General features: G+C 57.2%; 1 protein-coding gene across 1 annotated transcript in view; it reads right to left on the reverse strand.

Moving 5' to 3' along the window:
* FAM53A (family with sequence similarity 53 member A) overlaps nt 1-15,465 on the reverse strand; it is a 30,413-nt gene extending 14,948 nt beyond the window's left edge. Inside the window, exons 1-2 of the mRNA XM_080797291.1 lie at nt 15,242-15,465; nt 5,303-5,529 (exon numbers count right to left, since the gene is read on the reverse strand). Coding sequence (XP_080653417.1) covers nt 5,303-5,380 — 78 coding nt within the window. The 5' untranslated portion in view covers nt 5,381-5,529; nt 15,242-15,465. The remainder of the gene's footprint in view (nt 1-5,302; nt 5,530-15,241) is intronic.
* Between the last annotated feature and the right edge of the window lie 4,281 nt (nt 15,466-19,746).

A 19,746-nucleotide genomic window follows, 5' to 3' on the forward strand; every position in this document is an offset into this window, starting at 1 on the left:
GGCACACAACCCAACAGGAAAATGGCCAAAGACCTAAGTCACTCACAACTGGTCACTGAGCAGAACAAGAGGCATGATCTCCCTCGTCATCTGGGGAAAGCAGGCAGAGCCTGGGGACATGGCGCCAGGTGTGACCAGGGCACTGTGGACAGAACCGGCCCCTGGGGACCGCACATGGGCCATTCAGCAACGTCTGTCTCAGTGGCCAAAGCCTGGGAAGGGCCCAAACGTCCACTGACAGCAGGACAGAGACCGCACTGCAGAGGAAGGACAGAAGCACCCACGACCATCGACATGGCGAGTCTCCCGAGTTCCCACCAGGGAAAGAAGCTGGACTCCAAAAGGACAGGCTGCACAGCCCAGATGACCCAGGACGGGCTAGGCCATATGGGTCCCCAGAAGGTCAGAACCCATCTGGGTGGTGGAGGCGGCATTATCCGTGTGCACAGCCAGCAAACCTCACCCAACAGGACAGCAGAGCCCGTGTCACGCTCCACCATGTGCAAAGTCTGCCTCACTAAAAATACGAATTTTCCACGAAAGGTTTTGAAAGCCAAACTCCCCTCCATCCAAGCCCGTACCTGTGCAGCTGGGCATATGGCCTGTGGACAGCCCACACCACAGCTGGCAGTACTAGACCCCCGAACGCCCACTCCCCCAGCACCCCAGCTTACGACCCTCCTCCTCGGCCCCGACCCCCCACAGCATGCACCCCATCCTCCTCGCTGCCCCTATAGCCTCACACGGCCCCCTACACTCCCAGATCCCACCGTGGCCGCAGGCCATACACAAATGAAGCCCAGAAGCTACAGTTCACCCAAGAGCCGCAGGGTCCGGCTCCACAAGCACCATGGGGTTTTCACCAGAGCTGCGACCGCCCTGCAGCAGGCAAACGGTGCACCCTCATGTGAGTGCCCCTCGTCCCCACGGACACCAAAACCACCCGGACACAACTCTGGGCGCCCTGAGGAGCAAAACAAGCTTCTCCCCAAAGGTCATGGACTTGGTGCAGACCATCCTTGAACGACAAGCCACGGAGGTGGAAGAGCCTGGCTGGAGGGAACAGGTGTGTCCACAGCGGGTCCACAGGAGAGAGCGGTGGACCCTCGGGGAACCGAGTTCGCACTCTGTCTGCGCTGCCCCACACAACAGCCAGCAGCCACGGGCTGCAACTGAAATCTGAACTTCAATTACACAAAACACTCCCAGCTCCCCATCACCCCAGCCACATCGTGGGGCTCAGTAACCCCATGCTTTAAGTAGCCACATACTGGGCCTGCAGGGAGCATTCCCATCACTACAGACTGTGCCCCTGGATGGAGCTGCCCCAGGTCCCCCATCCACACTCATGGGGACAGCCAGCATTTGCTAACATGACCCAGAGCACCAGCTACGAAAAACACCAGAAACCTGAGACACAGTCCTGTCTGGGCAGGGAATGGGACAGTGGGAACCGGACATAAACTCAGGTGTTTCTAGGCCTTTTTGGTCACAGTTAGACTAGCCTCTGTCCCCCAAGAGTCACAGAGGCAAAGCAAGAAGAGCTGACCCCATCCCCATGTTCAGAAGGCTTTGTAAGAGAGTAGGGGCCTTGGCAGGAAGTGGGAATGCACCTGAGGCCAGAGAAAAAGGAACATAAAACAAAGGAACTACCCCCACTGAATGGGTGAGGACAGAGTGGCCATGGGGTTGACCAGAATACCCACGAGGAGGCACTAAGCACAGCATGGCCAGGCACACAGAGCACTCCCCACATCTGTGTTGACTGAACCATGGTAAACAGGGGCACTGACCCTCAAGACACATGTCAGCTCTCCATCTGACAGGGCAGAGACCCTCAAATGGATCAAGCCCTCGAGACTGGACAAGGTGCCCCCACTAGGCCTTCCACTCCCACCACCTGCTCCTGACCATGCAGCAGGTGGCGGTATTCAGGGAGGGATGAGTGAGTGACCAGAGCAGCACATGGCTGGAGACACAAAGGCACTGAGTGTTTAGTGATTTCTAATTTTATTTACAAGTCTCTTGAATTTTAGCTTTAAAACAAATGACTCAATTTTTGGAAAACTTTTCAGTGTCCTTAGAATAACTGGAGTCTGTGAAATCTACTTCTTCAACGATAAATTTCACGAAACCTAAACACAAATCAGACATTTCTGTAATGAGAACCTGGTGTCCAAACTGAGATCTGTTGTAAGTGTAAAGTACACACTAGGTTTCAGAGACTTTGTTTTCAAAAATGTAAACTTTGGCAAGGGCACTGCGGACCAGTCAGAGGGAAGGAAGAGTCCTGTGAAGAGATGGTCCTGGGACAACTGGGATCCACACACAAGAGAACGAAGCTGGACCCCTGCCTCACACCACACACTACAAGTAGCTCAAAGGGATCAAACACCTGAATGTAAGAGCTAAAGATATACAACTGATAGAGGAAAACAGAAGAGTAAATCTTCATGACCTTGGATTTAGCCAAGGATTCTTAGGTACAACACAAAAAGCACAGGCAACAAAAGGAAAAAGAGATCAGTTGGACTTCGATAAAATAAAGCTTTTGTGCTTCAGAGAACACTATCAAGAAAGACACCCACAGAACAGAACAATGTTTTTTCAAATCACATATCTGATTACGGATCAGGATATATAAAGAATCCGAACAACTCAAAAATTAAAAAAACAGGCAACCCAGTTGTTCAGTGGGCAAAAGTCTTGAAGACCTATTTCTTCAAAGACGATCCACTGATGGCCAGAGGGCACAAGAAAAGGGTGAGCATCATTACTCGTGAGGGAAGCGCAGATCAAACCACAAGGAGACAGCAGCTGTCAGGGTGGCTAGAGTCAGACAGCGGGATGGCCACAGGTGTTAAGGAGGATGAGGAGACTGAGGACTCTCGGTGCACAATGGTGTGACTGATGCAGGAAAGAGCTCGGTTTCTCAGGGTAAACAGAGTCACAACACAACCCACAAGTCCCACTCCTGGACGTACACCCAAGAGAAACAAAGACGTCTGTACACAAACATTTACGGCAGTGGTGCTGGTAACTGCTGCCAAGCAGAAGTGACCCAGATGTCCACCAACCGACAAACGGACAGACAGAATGCAGTCTATCCAACGGGACTCTGGCTGCACCCGGCAGAGCTGTCCTGGAGGTCCTCCTGGGAGGAGGGGCCGCCAATGTACCACCTGCTGTGGGAACCACTGGCCACATCGAGACACAGGGCACCTGACGTGTGTCTAGTGCAAACAAGAAATAGCATGTTGTGTTTAATTTTAATTAGCTTTAATTTCAATTTAAAAAGCCACATGGGTTAGGGGCTGTCACATGGGGCAGCCTGGCTCTGACCAGCCATCTGTGCAACACACCAGGGACAGGAGACACCCGAAAACACGTCTGTAGAGACACACACGGAACAGTCCGAGAAGAACAGTCTAGAATTCACTGTGAGACAACCGCAGGCAGGCTGTGGGGGACAGCACAGACAGGACAAGAGGCCAGGGCCTGACAGTGCCGACCTCAAGGTCTCTAAAGCTCTACTCTGACCTGTGTTCGGATTTTGCCATGAAAATACGAACGTTAGTCACCTTCAAAAACTTGCATTTCTATTCCTAGACAACAAATTGGCTTTTTAAACTGTCGACTTGTTTCCATGAATGTTAGAAGTACCATGTACTGAGACGCATGCAGGCAGCATGAGGGGGTGGTCCCCAGGTAAATCGCTGACTTCCAGGGACCCTGACCCACAAGTTCTGCAGAGTTGACCGTACCGGCCTTACTAAAGCCCAATGTCAAACGTGACAGAGACAACAGACTTCCGGCTCGAAAAGACAGGACCACTCGTGCCTTTCACTGCCTATAAATTACATCTGGTTTTTAAAAAGTGAACAGTTACAGGGCGCCTGGGTGGCTCAGTGGGTTAAAGCCTCTGCCTTCGGCTCAGGTCATGATCTCAGGATCCTGGGATGGAGCCCCACATCGGGCTCTCTGCTCAGCTGGGAGCCTGCTTCCTCCTCTCTCTCTGCCTGCCTCTCTGCCTACCTGTGATCTCTCTCTGTCAAATAAATAAATAAAATCTTTAAAACAAAACAAAAAAAAAAACACACGTCTTGAAGAAACACAGATCGCCCCCAAGGGCAGAGAACGGAGCCGGGAGTGCCACGGGCTGACCATGTGGGCCCTCTTCCTGCGCAGGGCACTCCCAGCAGCCCTTCTTTCCCCCAGAGGGGTGACATGTTCCCCAAACGTGGTAGGACCAGCTGTGTCCACTCCTCCACAGGGGCCCTGCAGGCCCGATCTGTCACCCATCTCCCCAGCAAAGCCACACAGCACCTGGCCGCCAGCTCCCGGCCGCACTGTCTGAAGGGCACGTGGCCATCGGACACCATGCGTGATGTTCTACAGCCTGGGTTTCAGTCACTGTCCAGGAAACACTCACTGCGCTGAGCACAGGGGAGGGTGAGAACACAAACACGGCGTGCCGCCGGAATCCCATTAGGGCCCCGAGCTCCAGGCCGGAGAGCCACACCCTACAAAGGCCCCTGGGTGCCCCTAAACCCCCCGGCTGCAGACACGGGCCCACCCCCCGGCCCCGGCACTCCCATCCGCAGCACTGAGACTCGGAACCTCACAACCACCCACGGTGACGGTGATGGTGATGGTGACGGTGGGCCACAAGCAGAGGCCTGGAGACCCAGCTTCCCGCCGCCAAAGGGAGCCCTGACTCGAAGCCCAGCCGCACCAACAGCACTCTGGGCACCTGGCATCAGCAAGACTGTTCAAGGCCTCTGAGCACCGTGTGGGCTGCACACCCAGACACCTCCACCCGCACCTACAGTCCACCCCCAAACAGTCCTGAAGGTTGCGCTCACACGACCCTGGAAAAACGGCTCCACCTACGCGAACCTCAAGCCAGGTGAGGAAGCTGTGGGGGCGGATCAAGAGAGAGGCCATCAGGAGGGATGGCACTGGCACGAGGGGCATCAGGGTGCGGGCGGGCACCCTGTGCTCAGAGATGTGTGATGGGTATGGAGAGCTGAGTGCTGCACACTCAGGACTGACACAATTCCAGGACTTGAGTGGACATTCACTAAAAGCTGGGGTTTGTTTTTAATGAGGCTAAAAACCCACCATGAGGGTGCTGAGATGTGGGGCTGCTGTGCACAGCATGGCCCCAGGACATAGCCCCCTCCAGTCCTCCTCCCACCACGTCCCCACAGACCTTGGCTGCACAGTCCAGCCCGGCCAGTCTCCCCCAGACTGCTGGCGGGGCACAGGGTCCTGCCCGTGGCCGTCACAGCCAGCTTACCGGGCTGGCATCGTAGCTCTTGTGGGAAAGGTCATCCAGGCTCTGGTTCTGCAGCTTCTCAGTGATGAGTGTGACCATGGTCAGGGGCCCGAGTAGGTACCGAGGGGCCCTGGGGGGCACAACAGCAAGCTTCAGGAGGCCTGGGCCACTGCTGGGTCAGAGCTGACCCTCCAGGTGGATTTCTGCTTTACAGAGGAGTGATCCATTTCCAGGGACTCTTCAGGACTCTGTGTTTGTGGGGAAGAGAGAGAAGTGATTATGTGCAGAACCACTGGGTCGGTGCTCCTACTCTATGCTGAGTACCTTGTGTGCAGAATATTTCTGTTATCTCCAGCTGATAAAAACCCTCCTGCTTCACAACCACCATACAAGTGCCCAGAAACCACTAAAAGCACTGTTCTGGTCGAAGGACGGTAGGTTACATGCACAGCTGAAGTCCAGTGCTCCTGAAGCCCCAAGGGGAGCAGCCCTGAAGGCCAACCCACCTCCCCAACCACCACAGCAGACAGAGCAGACGGTGGTGGAGGGGAGATGTGGGGAAGCTGGGCAGGAGCAGGAAGCCACAGCCTACCCCAAGAACCAGCTGCTTGAGAACTACTGAACCCCCACGCACCACTGTCCCCCCAGCGGCTACACAGCCCTCCCCCAGCCCATCCAGCTGGCCCCATGTAGGAGGCCACAGTGGGTGCAGGGCCCGCCCCAGGCCCCGCAGTGGGGAGGCTGTAGGGGCAGCTAGGGGGGCCCTCCAAGCCCAGGAGTGGGCACTCACGCTACACCTGGGACCTGGCTGCCCACAGACACCAGCAGGGGGAGATTCCTAAGCCCCTGTGCGGCCTGCCACCCACTCGCCATCCCCAGCTTTCACCCTTCTCAGTGGCCCACTGCTGAGCATGAGTAGGGTCACCTGCCTCGGAAGCCATGGAGCCAGCCTCACAGGAGGGCCCCAGCCACCCAGAGGAAACAGCATCAGCCCTGCCCTCAGAGGGAGAAGGCACCCAGTCCACAGAATAAGATCAGAATGCCCTTAAAAACAAGTATTCGGGGGCACCTGGGTGGCTCAGTGGGTTAAGCCTCTGCCTTTGGCTCAGGTCATGATCCCAGGGTCCTGGGATTGAGCCCCGCATCAGGCTCTCTGCTCAGCGGGGAGCCTGCTTCCCTTCCTCTCTCTCTGCCTGCTTGTGATCTCTGTCTGTCAAATAAATAAATCAGATCTTAAAAAAAAAAAACAAAAAACAAAAAAACAAGTATTCAGGGGCACCTGGGTGGCTCAGTGGGTTAAAGCCTCTGCCTTCGGCTCAGGTCATGATCCCAGGGTCCTGGGATCTAGCCCAGCATTGGGCTCTCTGCTCAGTGGGGAGCCTGCTTCCCCCTCTCTCTCTGCCTGCCTCTCTGCCTACTTGTGATCTCTGTCTGTCAAATAAATAAAATAAAATAATTAAAAAAAAACAAGTATTTAAAGAAAAATGAAAAGAGCTCTCAGAAATTAAGAAATGAGAACGGTGACAGAAGGTAATCTCCAGGGAGCCAATTCAGAGCCTGCCCCATCCCCACACCTGCACCACTCACCCACGGTCCCCTGGGCAGGACCCACCGAGCCCGAAAGCTGGCCTGGCTCTCTCTGCCTCTCCCCACAAATTCTCCAGGAGCCCCAACTCAGAACCTCCCTCCCAGGACGGGGGCACTACCAGGGGCCCTCCAGGCCGACCAGCTCTGCTGCAATTACACCCACCCACAAGGGCTAAGGCCCTGCCCTCCAACTCCTGTGCCCGCCATGCCCAGCACTCAGGGGCTCTCCCAGCCTCCCGTGTGATCCTCCGAGTGGCACACAGCATGCGCAACCCTGGAAAAACTACAGCAGCCACAGCAAAACTTGAAGAAACTATAACATGACCAGCTTTTCACTGGAAAACCAGGCCGTGCATCCCTTGGGGAGACTGCTGGTTTCCAGGGCTGGGGCAGGGACAGAGGCCCCGAGGGTCTTGGGGCACCAGGAAGCCAGGATACACGCAGAGAATGGGACCAGGGATCCCAGACGTGAGTGCTCTGTTCTACGGAATGAAGTGAGAGCCCACAAATCTGACATGAAGAGCTGGGAAATATCCATAAGTAGGGGAGGGAAGCTGGTCCCACAGGCAGGGTGCAGACCAAGGAGTGCAGACGGAAGGACGGATTGTCCTTACTTAGGTCAGCGTGTAACCAACACCTCATGCTGCTTCAGGCAAAAATCATCCGTGAATGCCACCCTGGTGGTGTCCAAGTCTCCCTGGACAAGATATTGGCTAATGACACAGAGGCAACTGGTCTTGCGTCCGCAGAGATGGCAGACAGCACCTGGTACAGTGGAACAGGCAGTCCCATGGACAGGTGACCGTGTGTGGCATACAGGTGGGACACAGCTGCCGCCTACACCCAGGGGCTCTGCCCAGACTGAAGAAATGCCCGACAGACCCACACGAGGTAAAGGGCACAAAGGAACTGGTCAGTGTTCTCCCACAGTGTCAGGGGCACGAAACACGGGAGTGGGGCACGGGCCAGCCTGGAGGGGACAGAGGGGACATGATGACCTCCCCCAACTCCTGCCCCAGTCAGAGAGCGGGCTCCAGGGCAGGCACCGCAATGTGAAGGAGCCCCACAGATGGGACACCGGCACACGCTCCCCAGACAGTCCTGCTCAGGCACCTGTCAGACAGGAGCAGAGGCCGCGGCCGGCACAGGCCATGGCAACAGCAAACACGGCTCTATCACAACTCTCAACAGAGGTTCAAGAACAGAATAAAACAAAGTGCATGGTGTCCAAATGCAAGGGCTGGCCAGCATGACGTTGGCGAGTGGAGGCCACAGTGGGGCACAGGGTGCACCTGTGTGTGGAAGGGATGGCACCGGGCAGCTGGCAGCACCTTCCAGAAGCCACCAAGATGGGGAAGGAGTGCCACGCTCTATCACAACTCTCAAAAGAGGTTCAAAAGAACAGAATAAAACAAAGTGCAGGTGTCCAAATGCGAGGGCTGGCCGGCATGACCTTGGTGAGTGGAGGCCACAGTGCGGCACAGGGTGCACCTGCGAGTGGAAGGGACGGCACCGGGCAGCTGGCGGCACCTTCCAGAAGTCACCGAGATGGGGAAAGAGTGCTGGGCATGCAAGTTTCATTTCCTGTGAGAAGAAATGCATAGTATCGGGTGGCCATTCGGGCGTGCCCTGCACCCACAGGGGATACCAAGGCCCCCCTGAGATGCCTGAAACCACAGACGGTACCAAACCCTACTGATGCCATCAACCCCTGAACAATACGGTCTGAACTGCACAGGCCCACTTACGGGGGACTTTTCATCCATAAACACAGAACAGCTCTGGAAATGTTTCTTCCTTACAATTTTAATAGCATTTGCTTTTCCCCAGCTTACTTGATTGCAAAAACACAGCACACAAAACATGGGAACACACAGACGGGTGCTCCTGAACGGTTCATGTCATCGGTAAGACTTGCAGACACCAGGAGTTCGTCAGCAGGTAAGTTTTGGGGGGTTCCTAAGTTCTACATGGATTTTCGACTCCCCAACCCCTGTATTGTTCAACGGCTAACTGTACTATGTTTTCTCCTATGCATGTGTACCTGTGATGAAGTTAATTCACATGTTGCCACAGCAAGAGATTAACAAGAATAACAATATACTAGCACAAGGGTAATGTACACTGCGATACAAGTGTGAGTGTGGTCTGTCTGTCTCTCTCTCTCTCTCAAGATGTCCTGCACTCACCCTTCCTTCTTGTGACAACATGAGGTGATAAAGTGCCCGCATTTTATCATGAGGGGCGCCCAGGGGGCTCAGTCGGTTGAGCAGCTGACTCCTGGTTTCAGCTCAGATCATGATCTCAGGGTCTGAGATCGAGCTCCACGGGGCTTCATGCTCAGCCGGGGGTCCACGCCAGTGTCTCTTTCTCTGCCCTTCCCTCCCACCCTCTAAAAAATGTAAAAAATAAGAACTAACGTAGTTGTCCATGTGAGATAGAGGAAGAGCATGACATGGGTGTCGTGACCTAGTGTCAGGCTACCGTTGACCTTCTGACCACAGTCAGGAGGAGGATCACCACCCTCTGGACCGTGCTGACAGTAAGCGACTGAAACCACGAAGGCAAAGCCACGGCTCAGGGGAACCACTGGGTATTCACTGAAATCTGAGTGTAGTAGCTTCCTGGGGCTGCCGGGAACTGGAGGCCAGTTCGAGACACAGGCAGGGTTGGTTCCTCTGGGCACCCCACAGGAGATGGGTTCCCTGCCTCTCCCCCAGCTCCTGGTTGTGGCCAGTAATGCTTGGTGCCCTGGGCTTGCAGCTGCCCCACATGTTCCCACAGCCCTCTTCCTGTCTGTCCTGTACCCACATCCCTTCTTTTAAGGACACCCCCACTCTAAAGCAGTAGGTGGCCTCACCTTAATTTATATCTTAATTATATCTGCAAAGACCTAGTTCTAAATAAGGTTACATGCATAGGTCCTATTGAATCTTTCTTTTGGGGGACACAATTCAATCCACAATGCCAAGCCAGCTCCCTGTATAAGAGATACAACCATCAGGATGGAACGTCATGGTCACGAAGCCTAGCACACAGTCACAGCAGAGAGAGCCAGGGATGGAGCCACTCAGGACAGTGCCCTGGCCCTGAGGGAATGCACAGCCTGCAGCAAAGGCAAGAAACAAGCAAAACAAAGCCAGGTGGGGGCAGGGGCAAGTAGCAGGGCAGCTGGTGTGGGGGCTCAGAGAAGAAAGCCAAGACTGAGGCTAAGCAGGTGCCGCTAGGAAACAGGGGCAAAGCCAGGACTCTGGGCACTGAGGCCAGACATAGGCAGGCCAGAAGCCAGGGACCAGGTGAGAAGACCAGTCGGCCCCAGGGACAGAGAGGTGAAAGGTGGGGGATGGGGACTCCACAGGAGCCACCAGAAGGACTGACAGAGGACGTGTGTCTGGGCTCATAGGCACCTGTGGGAGCACAAACGACCAGACCTCTCCTATAGCTCTTGCACGTGAACCGGTTCTCTGTGTCCCGCCCCGCCCAAGCCTGGGACGCCCTCCTCCCCTAACCAACACGGTGAGGGCCAGAGACTCCCCACCTTCCACCTCCAAACCTCCCAGAACAGCTGTCTGAACACTCCATCGAGCTACCACGGACACTATCATGTCCCCATAAATAGCACTCCTAGCTGAGTTGCACAGGGGAGTCGCTCCCCAAAGTTAACAACCCACCTTTTCTCACACGCCATGTCCCTGCCCAATACAAACTCCTCCCCAGAAGAATAAAACTCAAAAAACAACTCAGCCCTTCCATACCCCCAGCCTCCATTCAGGTGAGGGGGGCCACCCCCCGGCCCGGAACTGCACTGATCTGGCAGCTTTTGAGGTGGGGGGGTTGCCTGGAGGGGATGCCCATACCCCGTCCCCCATCCCTGGATGGCTGCAGGGCTCACAGGGTCTTCTTTCTCCCCGAGTTGGGGTCAGAAAACTCGCAGGGGTACATGGGGCGGGGTCTTCCTAATGGGATTTGCTGGTGTCACTGTGGAGTGCTGCCTACCCACGTCCCCTGGTCTGTTTCTGGACTAGCTGGTGGTTGGACGCAGGACGCTGGGGCTGGCCCTCCCTCGCCCTCGGTCTCTGCCGCTCTGCTGCTGCTGACCGGCTTCCAGGAGTGGCCCCCGACCTCATGCTGCAAGCCTTCCAGGGACACGCTTTATCTCAAAAGCCCTGGGAGTGTGCCCACCGAGGACCCACAAGGACCCGCTGCATCTGTGCGAGTTGTGCCGGCCTCCCCTGGCTCCCTGGCCTCCGCGGCAACCCAGCCCCAGCTTCTCCGCTCCCTGCACTGGACCATCTCTCTCCCTCAGTCCTCTCTGCCTGTCCTGGCCTCTGCTTTCAGGCTGGTGGCTTCCTCCATGCCTGTCATCTCTGCCTTCCGCTCACGCTGAGAGGGGCCCTGTGCGACCTGGTCTCACGGCAGAGGGACGACCAGGGCCATGCACCCTCAGGAGGCCAGCAGCAGCAGGCTGTCCCACACAGAAACTTGCAGAATAAAGGAACCTGAAGGCCGCCTGGGGGCTTAGTTGGATGAGTGTCCAATTCTTGGATTTGGCTCAGGTTATGGCCTCAGGGCCTTGAAGTCAAACCCTAAATCCGGCTCTGTGCTCAGCGGGGAGTCAACTTGACTCTCCCTCTGACCCTCGCCCACTGGTGTTTACACTCTCTCTTCCTCCAATAAATAAATCTAGTAAAATCTTTAACAGTATGTATAAAATAAGCAAACCCAGGAGCTTGCATGAACAGCCAGCCGCCAGAGCCCCAGGAGCCTGGCGTGTGGATCCAGCCGGCTCCACACGCAGCCTCTCAGCCTCCCAAGTCCCAGGCAGAGGCCTGGCTGGCCCGCAACCTGGAGCCCTGCTCTGGCCACGAGTCAGACCCCTGAGCTCAAACCTGGGTCCTGGACGAGGCAGGCCAGCTCCTCCATGCTGCTTTCCAGAGCATGAACCAGGAGAACAGCTCTAAGTTCCCAGTCAGTGTGCTGTGCCCAGAGCCTGCCACACGGCACATGCTCAGCGAATGTCCTCAGTCACAGGAAGCATCCCCAGGAACGAAAGGCCAGAGCCGGGCCCTTTTCCCAGCCCAGAGCCACCAGGTGCCCAGGGTGGTTTCCATGGAAAACCATAGGAAGTAGGCCCACCAACACTGTGAGACGGAGCACTTTCCAAACTACAGGAGCACCGTGTGGACTCCCCACCACGCAGCTCACGCAGGACAACCAAGTTCAGGTCTTGGGCTGTCCTTCAAGGAGCACCCAGGCAACCACATGGTCTGGCTGGACATTCGTTATGAACCAGCCCTCAGTACCATGTGGGTCTGAGCACGTGACTGCAGATTCTTTGGCACGGCTCCCACAAGAAGGCTGACTTCAACTTCCCCTTCAATGGGGACTTCCGAGACTTGGGTGGGAGAAGCCCTCTCACCTCCTGGCTCTTGCAGGATGCGTCCCAAGGCTGCTGTGCTCGTGGAGACCAAGAGCCCCAGAGGCCCCGCTGCTCAAGCCTTCCCAGCCCAGGTAACGGAGGCAAAGAGGGGGATGCCCACAAGGAGACGCTCGGGCCCCAGCCAGCACTGGACCAACCTGCACAAGCCCCCTGCCCCCCAGCAAAGACAGCCAGACCAACGGTTGAGAATTCTGGACCTGAGCCTGTGAGCAACAGTAAGTGGTTCCTGTTGTCTGAAGCCACCACTTCTGGAGGCTTGGCTACTGCTGCCACACAACTAACAAAGCCAGATGGGGCCAAACACCCCTCTGGCATGCAGGAGGCAGGCCTCAGCACCATTCCTGCATCACACAGAGGCTGGGGACCAAGGAGAAGGGGCCACGTCCTTACATGCACACTCCTGGGTACAAGCCACACGGGATAGCCACAGCAGACCACCAGAATCACTCAACTGTTTTCCTTTGGTGGAGCCCAGGGTCCAGCTCCACTGGAGGGGTCCGTACCTTTCCTAACAGGGCATGCTTAAGGGCCGTACTCAGCAGCTCCTGGAAAACCCTAAGGCAAAGCCCTGTGCTGGCCCCACAAAGCTGGTGCTACTGAAACACATGACATCTTTTTGAAGAGACTTCAAAACAAAAAGACCAGCATCACCCCTCCTGATGAACCAATAGCTAATATTAACACCTGCAACTAGACGGCTTGGAGAGCCACAAGTGGGGTTTAAATGTGCACAGAAGGGGTACCTGGGGGGCTCAGTCAGTTGGGTGTTGGGCTCCTGGCTTTGGCTCAGGTCAGGATCTCAGGGTCGTGAGGTCAAGCCCTGCCTCAGGATCCTCGCCAAGCATGCAGTCTGCTCGGGCTTCTCTCTCTCCCTCTCCGGCCCGCTCCCCATTGCTTGCACTCCCTCTCTCTCTCTCCCCCTCAAATAAATAAATACATCTAAAGGTGCACCAAAACCACACCTGCAAGTCAACAAAGAAGAAACTCACATTGTAAACTAGATCATCTTTGCTCCCCCAACTGCTATGGGGAAAGTATAGCACACTGAAGAAAAACAAACTTCATTCTGAGATGAAGGACGTATGGCGGGCTCTGGTGGGCGGGAAGGAAGCCTGACTTCAGCCCTGCTGGGCTCCCCCAAGAAGGGGACCGCACCTCCCTGGGCCTACCTTCCTGCACTGAAAACAGTAAAGACTCACACACTTCATGAGGCCACAAGGAATCAAATGCCATAAAATACGTGAATATGCCCAGGTCCCCGGGACACGTTTAAAATGGCGACCACTTGTAACAAAGGCTCAAAAGACTGTGAGTCAACTTTCCTTCGAGAAACATTACTGCAGAAAAAGCCAAAAGAGATTTCTATAAAAATTTCAACTTGCTTTTTAAAAAAAATGTTTGAGGGCCTCTGGGTGGCTCTGCCGGTTGGGCAACTGCCTTTGTTGGAGGGGGGGGTGATCCTGGGGTCCTGAGATCCATCTCTCTGTGGGGCTCCCTACTGAGTGGGGAGTCTGCTTCTCCCTCTCCTGCTGCTGCTCCCCCCAACTTGTGCTTGCTCTCTCCTGGGCTCTCTTTCAAATAAATAAATAAAATCTTTCACAAAAATAAAATAACTTTTTAAAAGTTTGTTTTGAGGGTGCCTGGGTTGCTCAGTGGGTTAAAGCCTCTGCCTCCAGCTCAGGTCATGATCCAGGGTCCTGAGATGGAGCCCCACATGGGGCTCTTTGCTCAGCGGGGAGCCTGCTTCCCTGCTTCTGCCTACTTGTGATCTCCGTCTGTCAAATAAGTTAAAAAATCTTTAAAAATTTTTTAAAAATATATTTTAAAAATTGTTTTAAAAAGCTTGTTTCAAATGTTTGCAAGGCACCTGTGAAAAACGTCTGTGTTCCCTTGGATGTTTTATCAGTAAATAGACGCCCGTTCCCAGTGCACATAAGTGCGCACGAGCCATGCATGTGATTAGGTAAGGGCCCCAGACGTCCACTTTTAAAAAATGACGATAACTTTGTTGTTTCCTCCATCCCATACTTGCAGGAGCCATCCCAACGGCTCTTTTCTACGGCCCGTGTACCCAACCTCAGTCGAGAGAACCCCGGGCAGAATGTTAGGACGGCCCGTTGACCCCGCTCGCTCCCACCGCCATCGTGGCACCCTCCTGGGGTCATCCCAGAGCCCAACAGAGGGCCCGAGCCGCACAACTGCGGGGCAGGCTCAGGGGCCAGGGCCCAGCCACGAAGGGCCGGACGAGGGAATGCAGGCGAGGCTGCCTCCGCGAACCGCGGTCTGGACCCCGCACACAGGGACGCAGCTGAGGGAGAAGCCAGGGAGTCTATATGTCCACTCTCCTGCTCCTCCAGCGACCGGCCACGCGTTCCCGGATCTGCTCCCCTGGGGACACACCGGACCCGCGCGGCGCCCAAGCGCTGGGGCAGCGGCAGAATCTACGCCGTGTTCAGCGTCGTGCACGGGAGCCCGCGGCCCGATGAACCCCCGTCCGCAGCTCGCGGCGCTCGGAGACCGCCCTGCAGCCTGCTCCACATGAGCCACAAAGGGCACCCTGGAGCCCGCGAGCCCGGCCCTAACCCCAGCAGAAGCGCCGCGCCCGCCGAAGCCGCAGAAGGCCGGCCTCCCCTGGCCCCGCCGGCTGTCCGGCCCGGCCGCCCGCCCGCCCGCTCCCGCCACCGGACGACAGCCGCGCACTGGAGAACCGGAGCCCCCGCTGACGCGGCCCCTGCAGCCGGCGCTGCCGGGACACCCCAAGCCGGGTCCCGAGCTCCGGGGCGCCCGCCCGCCGCACCCCCCGAGTCAAGCCGCGAAAGCGCTCGTGTGCGCGCCGACAGACGCGGGGACCGTCCGGCCCCAGTTCACGCGCGGCCCCGCGCGGGGCGCGCGCACCCGGTCGGGGCCTCACGGGCCGACGCCGAGCCGCGTACCTGAGGGCGGCCCAGCGGCCGCGACCGCGACCACGGTTGGACCGGCGGAGCGCGGGAGGCACGGGCCCCCGCAGGCCGCGTCCCTCCAGCGGGGAGCGGGGCACCTCAGCAGCGTCGGAACACAACCGCGGCCGGCGCCCCGCCCCCTCCGGCCCCGCTCATTGGCCGCCACCGCCCCCGCCGCGCCCGTCAGCCGGCCCTCGCTGAGCCTTCCCCTCAGCGGCACCGCGCGCACGGGGGCGGACCCTGCGCTGGTGCGTGGGCGCGGCCTCTGGGCGTCCCGCCCGCAACTCCGCCCACCGTCGGCCCTGTCGGGAGCGCGCATCCACGGCGGGCTACCGGAGGGTGCGTGCGCCGCCTGACCCTGCCCCCCAGTCGGAGCTCCGCCCACCGCGCACGCTGGCTTGCCGGGGAAGTGACGTCCTGGTACCTCGCAGCAAAAAGCTGGAGGCGGCTGTGACCTGCGGGGGCGGCGGCAGTGGGGGGTGCCTGGCCACGGCCGGCATGAAGGGTCATTTAGGGTCCCCACTCCCGGGCCGTACGCCGGGCTGGTCGGGCGTGCAGGCGGTGACCTTGGCAGGGGCGGCTGCGGCCGGCCTGCGACCCGCTGTGTGACCTTGGGCAAGGCGCTTGTCCTCTCGGGTCTCCCTCCGGATTGGCCTGGTGTGTCCGGCGGGGCGGTGGGAGCCGGCTGTGCGCGCCGGTGCCCGAGGACCGTGGTGGTCCAGGGCTCCTCCCAGGCAGGGAGAGCGGAGGCCCCCGGGCCCTCCTGAGCACGGCGGCCCGCTGTGACCGGACCTCCGGGGTGGGGGTTGGTCCCTGTCCCTGCCGGCTCAGGCTCGCCGCGCACGCGCGTTCCTGGCTGGCTGCACAACGCTCTGGGCCCCGGAGAGGTCATTAGGGACTATGTGGCCCGGGGCTCCGCAATGGGAGGTCCTGAGCTTTGCCGGGGGATAGTGAGGGGGTGTAGTGAGAGGGGTCAGATGGGTGCTCACCGTGGCCTGGGGATAGAGCATGAAGTGGGGAGGGGGCCTATTTTTAGGTAGAAAAGGGAGTGGCACTTGGGAAGACACCCAGAGGATGGGACAGCAGGGTAGGGTAAGGGGAGGTTTCAGGGATGCGGCTCCTAGGCACCAGGTGGGGCCCCCCCACGGTCTGAGAAGGACTCTGGAGCCAAGCCAGCTGTGGCCAGGACTGGAGGTAAGGATGCAGCCTGTGGAGGGCTGGATGAGCAGGAGTCCCTGTGGGGCTGGTGCAGGAACCCAGCCAGCCACACATGGGCATGAGAGCAGGTGCTCAGGTCATTTCCACAGGCAGGCCCCCAAAGCCACAGAGGTCTTTACTGCCGTCCCTCTAGGCCCTCCAAGAGTTCATCCATACTAGCCAAGACGAATGGCTCTGTGACCCAGGCTGGAGGAGGACTGGATACCTGGGAGCACCTGTTCCAGGAAAGGGGAGCTGGGTTTTCTTTCCTAGCCTACCTGAACCAGTGACAGCCTCAAGTCACCACGGGCACCTTTGTGCTTATCAAAAGGCTTGTGACTGATAAATTTTATCCACTTGCCTCTCTCAGCCTTGATTGGGACAGTTCCCGAAGGCTTCCAGTGGAAGAGATACCGTCTGCCACATTACAGTAACGTCTTTGATCAAGCTGGTTGTGAGATGGTGTGAGATCATTCCAAACCCTCCTGCAGCCAGAGGTGAAGCTGCGGGGACAGAGTAGCAGACCAGAGGTCACCACCGGAGCTCAGTGCTCACATGTGGGAGGGTCAGACCAGGCCCAAGTGTCTTGTCCAGCACAATGGAATGTGTTCCAGCCTGCCATGGCTTTGTGTCAGGGCTCGGTCCACATTGGCCAGAAGCCCAGTCACCACAGTGTCATCTATCAGGCCCATGCTGTGCCTCAGCCAGGGAGAGGGATTCAAATTGTCCCCAAGTTACAGACAAGTAAGCGGAGCTTAGAGTAAAGGGAAGTCAGAAGAAAAAGTGAAACTTGAGGTCAAAGAAAGTGTTTTAATACACAGTATTAATCTGTCTTTAGACCAATGCTACCATAAGATGCGATTTTTGTTTTGTTTTGTTTTTTGGAGGAAGGGCCCTTGAATAATGTGGGACTGAAGCAGGGAGACCAGAGGTACTACAGCTCCCCTCACCCCTGGGGGCTTCCTAGGACACACTTCTGCCACGACCTGTGGCCACAGCCATCACCCAGCCCAGAAACTAGAGCGCTTATGGTTTTGCAGAGCGGACAGAATCTGGACCACCAGCTCCCGGCGAGCAAGGCTCTAGGAATGAACCCGCACTCAGCACTCTGCAGCAGGCCGTTAACCCAGCTCCTTGCTGCCTGCCTCTGCCCCTGGTCGGGGAGAAGCTGAGATGTCACTGACAGACCCTACTGAGGGGAGGCTGTTGACATTCTCCAGGGAGATAAACGTCCTCGTGTTTTTATTTCACATGGTTTTGTAGTTCTCTCCATGCTTAAGGGAGTCAACTCACTTGACCTTTGACATAGGAATTAAAAGCCCCATTTGAAAAGAGGAAGCCAGGGCCCTGCAGGCTGGGGTCATAGCCCCCAGAACGATGGTGTGGGGCCACAGCCCCTGCATGCAGCTCCCTCCACACAGCCTGAACACCCTTCTGCCGCGAGGACAGTTCCTACAGTCCCCCTTGCTCCCTTCCCTCAGCCCTCAATGCTTCCTGGCATTCAGTTGCCAGCACCCCACAGGGAAAATGGTCCCCCCACTGCTCACCAGCCCTCAGTGGGGGACACAAGCAGACCCACTGCTTGTGGGTCTGGGAGAGATGGCCCAGCCTGCCAGTGGCCATCATCTGACTCCACCACCGGCCAAAACTGCCAAGGCCATGACTCAGCAGGAAGAGTCAGGTCACTTAGCTTTGCTGCACCTTGCTTCTAACTAGCAAGTCTGGGATAGAGGGAGGTGCAAATGGGGACGTGAGGCCGAGTAGGCTTTCAAGTGACTTGCCCTGTCTTATCCCAGAAGGAGCCACAATACAGTATTTTCAGCCATTCGTTCAGTGCGCTGTCCATAGGTGTTCACTTGGCAACTCCATGTTACTCCAGCTTACTTGCAGGACACATCGGAGCCTTTAAGGTACTGATGTCACCGGACAGTTCTAAGGAGATGTGGAATGCTGCTTTGTCAGAGTTGAGTGAACTTCTGATCCTAGAGCATCTCTCAGGCTGGACTTTGAAGGAAGCTTTTTATAAATGCCACCAGGGTGGGGAGAGGGCGTTGCACTAAACGGTTTTGTGACAGGAGAGCTCATGACTCAGGAGCTGAGCGCCAATCTGGGATGCCCTGGCCCGCCCTCGCTCCATTGCTGTCCCCAGGAATCACGGGAGCAGCTGGCAGTGTCCACAGTAATTCCTCTGCCGAGCATGCAGCCACGTACCCTGGGCAGAGTGTCCTTGCATCCAGTCAGTCCTGGGCATGCTCATTTCCCATTTTACAGATGAGAAAACTGGGGCCCAGAGGAGGGGGCAGAAACCAGCACCAGCCTGGCAACCACTGGGGTGGCCAGGAGAGCATATGTCTGGACCGAGCAAGGGCTCAGGTTGACTCCAGGGCACCGTGCATGCCCCACACCCTGTGCAGACCCTGGGACTCACTCCCGGGCCTGCCAGCCTCAGAGTTCTGGGCTCTGGGCCATTTCTATGACCTTGGTTCACATAATGTGTCCTGTGTTCTGGAAGGAAGTAGGCACAGTATCTGAGGGGCCGGGATGGGGACTATGGGATGATCCTCTGGGGAAAGGCCCTTCTCCAGAGCAGGGGTGCACAGGCTGGGCTGAGAGAAGGACCATCACCCTGCACAGGTAGTGGAAGCAGGGGCTGCCAGGAAACAGCAGGAGTCATGATGTGGTCTGGATGCCCAGCAGAGAGCCTTCAGGACAGGAGCCAGACAAAGGCCCTGAGGCAGGTGAAGCTCAGGGCTCAGGGGCTCAGAGTGGAAGGGGTGGCAGGGGCAGAGCAGCTTTGTGTGAAGGGCAATCAGAACCCAAAGCACAAGCGTCCAAACACCTGCTATTGGCAAGCAGCACACCCACAGGACTGAGTCTGTGCCCCTCCCCACACCCACAACTGCAGGGTTCAGGCAGGGACGAAGAGCCCACTGCCCTGTGACGGTGCTGTGATACCCCGGGGGGAGGGGGCCCAGCTGCAACCCTCACCTCACGCAGCCCCAGAGGGCTCACTGGTCACATGCCCACACATGGGAACCGTCCCAGAACACACAGATGCATGTGCACCAAGTAAAAGGCTAGAAAAAGAGACCCCACATTAACTCCAGTCAAAAGAGAGTTGGAGGCACGGCCCTCGCTCCACGGGGAGACGGGGAGGAGCCGAGCGGGAGGGGGTGTCACTCTGCTCAGATCACTGTGGGGCTTGGATTTGGGGGGGCCACAGGGGGTAGGGCTCAGACACGGAGGCACACAGGAGCCAAGGCCCCTCAGGCAGCTGCAAGAACTCCCAGTGCCACCCTCGT

The sequence above is a fragment of the Martes martes genome (assembly GCF_963455335.1).
Source record: "Martes martes genome assembly, chromosome: 2".
Taxonomy (NCBI): Eukaryota; Metazoa; Chordata; class Mammalia; order Carnivora; family Mustelidae; genus Martes; species Martes martes.